General features: G+C 39.3%; 1 protein-coding gene across 1 annotated transcript in view; it reads left to right on the top strand.

Moving 5' to 3' along the window:
• The window catches only part of TRPC5 (transient receptor potential cation channel subfamily C member 5), a 129,384-nt gene that overhangs the window by 24,751 nt on the left and 95,516 nt on the right, over positions 1-9,117 (top strand). The window contains exon 2 of the mRNA XM_061177891.1: positions 1,666-2,187. Within this exon, the coding sequence (XP_061033874.1) occupies positions 1,666-2,187 (522 nt within the window). The remainder of the gene's footprint in view (positions 1-1,665; positions 2,188-9,117) is intronic.

Raw genomic sequence — 9,117 nt, 5'->3', positions numbered from 1 at the left:
CGGTTGCTCACTTCCTGCTGCTTGTTTGTAGCCGCTTCCTCTAAATGTTTAACAATGTTTGCTCGCTGCTCCACCCAAGCAATTGATGACCGGTGTGTAGCGAACTCTCAACTATTCAGAGGCTGATGTAACCACCCCGTGAAGGAAACATTTCTTGCAAACTTCTCCACTTTCTTCTCCTCCACCTTTTTCCCACTCCCTGTTTTCTGGCCACTTCCCTGCTTGGGAATCCCTCATCCAAGGTGGGAAGGAGGCAAAGATGATGAAAACCATAGCTCATCCTTCTGTCAATTCGCCAGCAACTGTGGGTTCCCAAAATAATTTTTTTTAAGAGTAAAAAGAAACTAGCGATTAAAACAGTATTTGTCTATTCCATGAGAATCTCCATCATCCACGTTCTGTTCTCCCCAGTTAAACTGAGTATTTGGAGCTTTTTAAAAAAATGTATTAAGATCAATATTTCATAATCTCCTGGAATTTTATCCATGCTTTGAATCCTCAGCTCCACCCCTCCATGAAGACTCTTCGGACTATTCCAGTTCTCCTCATTGTCTAGCTCCAGATTCTATCACACTGAGATTCTTCTGTTGGGCGTAGTATGTCCCAAAAGACACATTTTAAAGTCAAAAGATTTTTTTTTTAATTCATTGATCAGAGTCTGCACACTCAACCTGAAGTGTATGCTCCTGAACACCCAAAGAACCCCATACCTTTCACCTATAGCTGCTATTTACACGAAGCATCACATCATGGACATACCAATTTTTTTTTTTTTTGAGTGTCAAGAGTCAATTGCTTATTTGTGTATTTGTTACAGAGTTCAAACTCCACAGCTGAAAGTGAGCCAGTCTTTATTTGCATAATATTTATCTTGGAACAAAGTTTAGAAATAGAAACTTGAACATACCAATTTTATCAGAGGTCTTTTTGCTATTGGTAACCTCAAGCCTGGAGGTCCTCATTTACAGAGTAATTCTTCCTGACAATAACAGATTCTCTCTACCTTGCTGGGATCTACAGGAAGTTGGAGGAACACTGTCTGGCTTTGGTCTTTGGTCCCCTGAAGTTACAGTGTCACAATTTGGGGATGTCTTCTCTTCAGCCCCGAGGGCTTGATTTAGTGGCATGGGCTTTAAGATTACTGGTTGTCTTTAGCCTTTCAAACAAATATTTCTGCAGTCTCTACTGCTCATTTGGAACTGAACACATACTCCTACTTACCAATTTATAGAAGTCTGATATACCCAACCAGATTCCAGGAAAAATGCCCTTTACTTCTCTGTACCACCCCACATTGTGCCTCAGACAGAATTGGCATAATTTAAGGGCCAAGCTCCAGAGTCATATTGTCTGAGTTTGAATCTTGGCTCTGCACCTAAAGCTGAGTAACCTTAGGTATGTTCTTTAAACTCTGTGTGCCTCAGCTTCTTCATTTGGGGAGAATATTTGCCTCACGAGGTTGTTGTGGGGATTAAATGAGTAAATATATGTAAAGTGCTGTATGCCTGGTGTAAAGTAAGCATTTCACAACTAGCTATTCTGATAAGGAGAAGAATTGACCAAAAAACTGGTGACCCCAGTTCCTGAATCATTAACATTTGATGGGCTCTATGCTCCAAGCCTTAATCCTGCCCTTTTATGTTTTTTTCATTTTCTTGTACTTAGGTCCCCACTCTGATGATGGACACCCAGTTCTCTGAGTTCACACCGGACATTACTCCCATCATGCTTGCTGCCCACACCAACAACTACGAAATCATCAAATTGCTCGTCCAAAAACGGGTCACTATCCCCCGGCCCCACCAGATCCGCTGCAACTGTGTGGAGTGTGTGTCCAGTTCAGAGGTAGACAGCCTACGCCACTCCCGCTCCCGGTTGAACATCTATAAAGCGCTGGCAAGCCCCTCACTCATCGCCTTATCCAGCGAGGACCCCATCCTAACTGCCTTCCGCCTGGGCTGGGAGCTCAAGGAGCTCAGCAAGATGGAGAATGAGTTCAAGGCTGAGTATGAGGAGCTCTCCCAGCAGTGCAAGCTCTTTGCCAAAGACCTGCTGGACCAGGCTCGGAGCTCCCGGGAACTGGAGATCATCCTCAACCATCGAGATGACCACAGTGAAGAGCTTGACCCTCAAAAGTACCATGACCTAGCCAAGCTGAAGGTGGCCATCAAATACCATCAGAAAGAGGTAAGCTGAGCTCTTCTCTGCTTTGGGGGAAGCTTAATCCCTCCAGGGTCCAGAGCAGGGGACCAAGAGTCAGCATTTTCCTACCACTTAGCTCTCCACCAAACAAATGGTTAGACAGGCTTCAAAAACAGTGAGGCCCATATTTATCTAAGGCACATACAACCTCTGCGTATTTTCTTTATGGCCAGAGAAGTAGGGAAAAATCTGATTCTATGATGGGAAAGCACTCATTCATTGAACGAATGCTTATTTAGCACTGTTTTAGGGGTTTGGGATACAGAAAACAAGTACAACCCTGCCTTCACGGAGCTTACTAGCTAGTGGTGGACAGTAAGTAAATGATCACATTAGTGAATATATAATTACAAACTAACAAACATAAGGGCTCTGAGGAAGAACTTCTGAGAACACATAAAAAGCATCCTACCCTATATACTGGGGCCATGGCAATAGTGATCACAAAGGGCTTGCTGTCTGGATGTTGGTAGTTGTTGACAGAACTAAGTCCTTGGTAGCCCCTCAGCAAGAAAGCTGAGACATACATTTGAAAGATGGAGTCACACAGAGGGTGTGTGGTTCTGCAGAAGGCTGAGCGCCATCTGCGATGGTGTGACTTCCAACCTGTTAGGGTTCACCTCTTTGAGGGAGGTCAGGTCAAGCAGATCACAGCAGGAGAGGCTTTGCTTTCCAGCTTGGCCACGGTTACAATCTAGCCAGTGCTGTTCTATGCCATCTTTTTTTTTTTTTTTTTTTATAAAGAAGCAGGCAGGTCTCACTCGACAGGAGACTGACTTCCTGTAGCCCTTTTTTTTTTTTTAATTTATTTATTTATTTTTGGCTGTGTTGGGTCTTCGTTTCTGTGTGAGGGCTTTCTCTAGTTGCGGCAAGCGGCGGCCACTCTTCATCGCGGTGCGCGGGCCTCTCACTGTCGCGGCCTCTCTTGTTGTGGAGCACAGGCTCCAGATGCGCAGGCTCAGTAGTTGTGGCTCACGGGCCTAGTTGCTCCGCGGCATGTGAGATCTTCCCAGACCAGGGCTCGAACCCGTGTCCCCTGCATTGGCAGGCAGATTCTCAACCACTGCGCCACCAGGGAAGCCCTGTTCTATGCCATCCTATCAAACAATTTGGGGGAGCCTTCTAGCAGGCCTCATTTAGCTCTTTAAAGAGGAAGCATGGTAGAAAGAGCAGGGACTTTGGAGCCAGAGCAACTGAGGATGGAATAGCCTTCAGCTGTACGACCTGAAGAAAGTCCCTCAAATTTCAGGACATTAGTCTTCTCATAAAATGGAGATGACAATAGTTCCTCCATTTCATAGAACTATTATGAAAATAAATGTACTTTAATGTCCATTTCCATCTCTCTTCCAATGCTACCTGGAGTCAGATTCAAATGGGTTGAACCGAGAAGTGCTTGCTGTCTGAAGGGCAACGAGCAGCGCCATCCCTTCATGGGTCCAGGCTCTGAGGCAAATCACATGTGTGCTCACCTGGTCCCTTTCTCTCAGACAAGAAAAAAAATACTATCCCTCTGAAATGAGGCAGAAATGAGTACTGGGGCAACCTCGAAGGGGATAAAATATGACAGAAGAGCAACATGGAGATTTAACGGCTCCATGGGGGAGATAGTAAATGGATAGGCCCACCCCTGAGTCTCCTTATCCTGTTTTTGCAACTACTTGCTTTAAGTAATTTCATTAAGCCTGAAGTTACTCAACCTCACTTTTCTCTTCTGAAAGATACGGATAATAGGAGTACTTACCTCCCTAGAGAAATATAAAGTTTAAACAAAACAGGTAATATGCTCATGCATAGCACAAGATTCAACATATATTAGGCATTCAATAAATATTACCTGCTATTATTATTCATTTTTATTGTTACACACGGGGGACCCAGGGTATATGATCTGATTCTGTGTACTAAAATTGTAGGTAGTAGATACAGCAATGGCCATCCCCTCCCTTACCCCTTCCTCTCTCTTGCCACCCTACTGTTGATATGTAGTAGCAGTTGTGTTAAGTTGTCTGCTATAAGGTCTAATTGACTTTTCTTCAGTTTTATATATGTGTATATTTCCATTAATGATGTACATTATGATTTCAGTGTGGTTTTCACTTTACATAAATTGTTATAATACTGTAAGAAAAAAAATCACAAGTATGTTTAGAGTACGAATTGCTTCCAGATGACAAAATGGTTAATGGGAATAGAAGTGTTAAAAACGGATATTGCAGAATATAACTAAAGTTTGCATTCCTTACCTCACTAGATAGCAGATAAACTCCATAATTGTAGGCCCTCATTCCCCTGAAAACTGACAAAGTATTTATTTTCAAACAGTTTTATTACAAAATTTCATCAATTTTGTATTGGTAGATCATCTCCCAGTTACTTTATCACTTGATCCCTTCTGCTCCTATAATCATCATTTGCCAGTTTCAGTTTCTGCTCCATTTGGAAACCATTGTGATGACTTCCTCACTCTCCTGGGGATCTGCTTAGCATATGACCATGGAGTCATCCTTGGGTTCGACATTCACTGCCCTCCAGCCCTCATTAAGCTTCTCATCATTTTTTCCCTCATGTTTTAGCCCTTTTACTTTTCTAAAACTTTGTCCTCCATGTCCCTTATTTCATAATTTCTCTTATTACTGTTATTACAGAATATCTCCATGTTTCTATACGTTCATATGATATATTTCTTATCTATCATTAGACCAACCTGAATGTGGCAAAGGTTTATATTTCCTTTTGCTCTCTCAATTAAACATCAGAGATTCCAAAGTTGGTCTCAGAGTCTATTTGCTGTGTACATTAAAGTGGAAAGGATCATTTGTTTTATTGTGGTAAACTATACATAACACAAAATTTACCATTTTAACCATTTTTAAAATTAGAGCCCATACAATTAGAGTTTCATATTTTGCAGACCACATTATTTTCAATCCATAACACTGGCAAAGTAGCATCTTTTAGCTATTAAAATTATGGATATTGAGCGGTAATACAAAGGTAATCCAAAAAGCACTGTATTTATGCAGAGATCAACAATTTTAGGTCTGGTGGTACTCACTCATCATTGTGAATCAAATCAATGAGAACTTTGGAATTTGATAGACTGAACTGTTTCAGTCAGACCACATCAACCTTCAACTCCAGGTTTGCAGCAAATGCAGCAAGGATAATGAGTGACTGTCAACTTCAATGTCAATGATTTCATGAAAAATAATATACCCTCATAGACTCACATAAACTCAAATATGGCCCAAAGTTTAGTCCCATGGCCAGAGACTTCAGAATTATTTTAGAATTTATATATTTAGCTCCACATTTCCTAAGACAAGTTATCTCTTTTTGTTGTTGTTTTTTGTTTTTGTTGGTGGTGGTAATTATTAATATACTTTATTATTTTTTTAACATCTTTATTGGAGTATAATTGCCTTACAATGGTGTGTTAGTTTCTGCTTTATAACAAAGTGAATCAGCTATACATATACCTATATCTCCAAATCTCCTCCCTCTTGCGTCTCCCTCCCACCCTCCTTAACCCAACCCTCTAGGTGGTCACAAAGCACCGAGCTGATCTCCCTGTGCTATGCGGCTGCTTCCCACTAGCTATCTGTTTTACATTTGGTAGTATATATAAGTCCATGCCACTCTAACTTCGTCCCAGCTTACCCTTCCCCCTCCCCGTGTCCTCAAGTCCATTCTCTATGTCTGCATCTTTATTCCTGTCCTGCCCGTAGGTTCTTCAGAACCTTTTTTTTTTTTAAGATTCCATATATATGTGTTAGCATACGGTATTTATTTTTGTCTTTCTGACTTACTTCACTCTGTATGACAGTCTCTAGGAACAGTATGGAGGTTCCTTAAGAAACTAAAAATAGAACTACCATACGACCCAGCAATCCCACTACTGGGCATATACCCTGAGAAAACCATAATTCAAAAAGAGTCATGTACCACAATGTTCATTAGCTCTATTTACAATAGCCAGGATATGGAAGCAACCTAAGTGTCCATCAACAGATGAATGGATAAAGAAGATGTGGTACATATATACAATGGAATATTACTCAGCCATGAAAAGAAAAGAAATTGAGTTATTTGTAGTGAGGTGGATGGACCTAGACAAGTTATCTTAACAATGACCACAGATAAATTTTAGTTTAGTTTCTCTTCTGAATTGTAACTTCATTTCCTCTAAAGAACTCTGTAATCCTTCCCAACCTGTGAATTATAGATTTTTAAAATCTGTGATTCCATTGAGTCTCAAATGAGTATAGTCTCTAATTTTCTCTATTCAAATCCACATGCCAAGTTTAAGACTGAATACTCTCACCTTGAACAAATCAGCAATGTCCTTATTTTAGGGGTGTTTTTGTCATTTCAAGTTTAGTGTGTTTGAATAAGAAGCAGAGTCCTGTGAGTTACTGAGGTTCTAATAATTCAGGTATCTCTGAGCACTTCATTCTCAGAGCTCTTGATCTAAGGAAGCAGACTGATAAGTTTTTTCAATAAATATCCATAATCTAGCCATTAAAAAAGTGAAACATACACACAGTGCTTAAGGCCACAAGCATAAAAAAGGTCACGATCATTGTATAATACACTTGATCATCAGTTCTCATCATACAAACTCCTTTTGTAGAATGTGACGGACACAAATAAACAAATGAAAACTAAATTTATCCTTCTATTATATCTATAGCAAATGAACTCAGCTTTGCTATGTTAGATAAAATTCCTCAGATTCCTTGAAGGCATATACTTTATGTGTGCTTACTCATCAAGAAGAAAAATATATTCACATCTTAAGTGAGTCACACTCCAGGGTCTGGTGGAACACATTCAATTTGAGGGTTGCATGTTACGAGCCCCTAAAAAATTGGAGACACTTTCTTAAAGGTGTCTAGATGACCTTTTCTAGATGACCTTCAGGCTCTTAAGAAGGCTAGACAAGAATTATCTCCCAGGACCAGAATTATTCAAAGGAGAAACAACCTGTAGATGGGAATGGGACAACTAAGCTAAAACAGAAATTTTGTCTTCTTTTTCATACTTGATTACATGCTTGATTCCAGTTGGACCATGGTGGTCTATCTTCAAGAATAGATAGGTTTCTTCTCAGTGTCTATACTCAGAGCAGGAAAAAGCAGATACACCACTTCTCCACTTTCTAGTGTCATGCCTGCTGACACCCTGTTCAGTCTTCTTTCAAAGCTTGCTGTGATTCCAACAGGGCAGAAATTCCCAGTACAAATCGAAATTTTCTCAACAGGTGGAGGTATTATAAGGGAGGAACATTAGAGGCTCCTTCATCAGGTGAAAGTACCCAAAGATAAGCCTGCTCACATCAAAAGTTGCAAACAGACAATATGTCTCTATGTCTCTTAAACCTTGAGCTACAAAGCTTTATTCAAAAAAACAAAAAAACAAAATATTTTTCTCTATAAAATGAGCTGCAACACAACTGATTTTCCAAAACTGGAAGTTAGGAGCTGCCAATATTAAAAATTTAGAAGATAATGGTTTCAAGAAAAGCCAATGTTTCCCCAAGTTTAAGTAAGAATAAAACTATTTAAAAATGATCAGTATTGCCAGAATTTGTTATCATCTAGAGGCATGTGTATTTATGTGTTTTCAACAACAGATTTTGTTAATGGCGTCTTTGTTTAAAGGAATCTGAAACACTGAAGTTGTGTTTCCTACCTGTGACTCCCTAGTCTACTTTACATGAATACTTGTGTTAAACTAAAAAATACCTCTTGAGATGCTTTCAGCATTTTACTAGGGTCTTTAAGATGAAATTGTGACAAGGGGTAAAGAGTTCAGTGGTTTTCCTTACCTTGCTAAAATGCAGTTTCATTCTTCAGAGGTATAAATGGAGATCACCTTCAAAGACTCTTTATTACCCTGAAGAGATGTGACACTTGAGACCGATGGATAGCTGTATCTGTCAATACAAATAGCTCCCAAATAACTTCAGGAACTAAAGGTTATTTTTTCTTTTTTTTTAGGGTTTTTTGGTTGGTTGGTTGGTTGGTTGGTTTGTGAGCTAAGGATTACATAGTCAGAAGAAAAACAAGTTTTAAATGAGGGGTAGGGTCCTTGAAAAAAATAAGATGTATACCCTAGATGAAATGGCTAAATACCACTAGTCTATTAAGATATGGCTGTCAATACAAGAACACAATAGTCAGCTTTGATGTAAAAAATAAATCTAGTTGGATAATCGTGGGTTAATAATGTGCAGAGTTTCATAACTTCCTCAGGAACAAAATCTTAGCCTTAAATGGAATATAATTCACTATTTCTTGAAAGGTGGCTTTTTCATTGTTGTTTTTTCCTCATTACTATTCCTAGAAGAACTGAGTAGACTCCCAAGAAGAATTTAACTTGGTGGGGAAAATAAAGCTCAAAAGAATGAAACAAAAACTGATTCCAACTATAAGTTTGACATTGAGTAAAATAAGGAAGCTCTAATCTCTTAGAAAACAGGTAGAGAACTACTGGATAATCTTTACATGTCACATAGACTTTCAGGTATTTTCATATAGACATTTTTCAGCTATTCCTAAAAACTTCTGATTTCATGTCTTCTTTCCCATTGTCAGATATATCAACCAAAGTCTTTGAAAACTATATCATTTTGTGTGTTCCTTATTACCATTGAAGGTCGGCAAAAAAGTTATAACTATCATTTGACAAACAGGAAAGAACTATATTTCAGAGATGTGTTAGGACTATCTATCTGACAAAGCCAGAAGAACTTCAGATTCCTGGTATAATACTTTCTCTGAGTATATTCCACCTTCTGTTGAGAGGGGTTCTTTTATGCTGGTTTGGTAGCCTCCAAATTCACCACCAGGTAATTTAAGATGACCACAAGTTCTTTGATTTGTGAATGAAAGTTTATTAGTTAAAATT

Source organism: Eubalaena glacialis, chromosome X (genome assembly GCF_028564815.1).
Source record: "Eubalaena glacialis isolate mEubGla1 chromosome X, mEubGla1.1.hap2.+ XY, whole genome shotgun sequence".
NCBI classification, from domain to species: Eukaryota; Metazoa; Chordata; class Mammalia; order Artiodactyla; family Balaenidae; genus Eubalaena; species Eubalaena glacialis.
The sequence above is the reverse complement of the archived record's forward strand: the minus strand, read 5'-3'. Positions and strand labels throughout refer to the sequence as shown.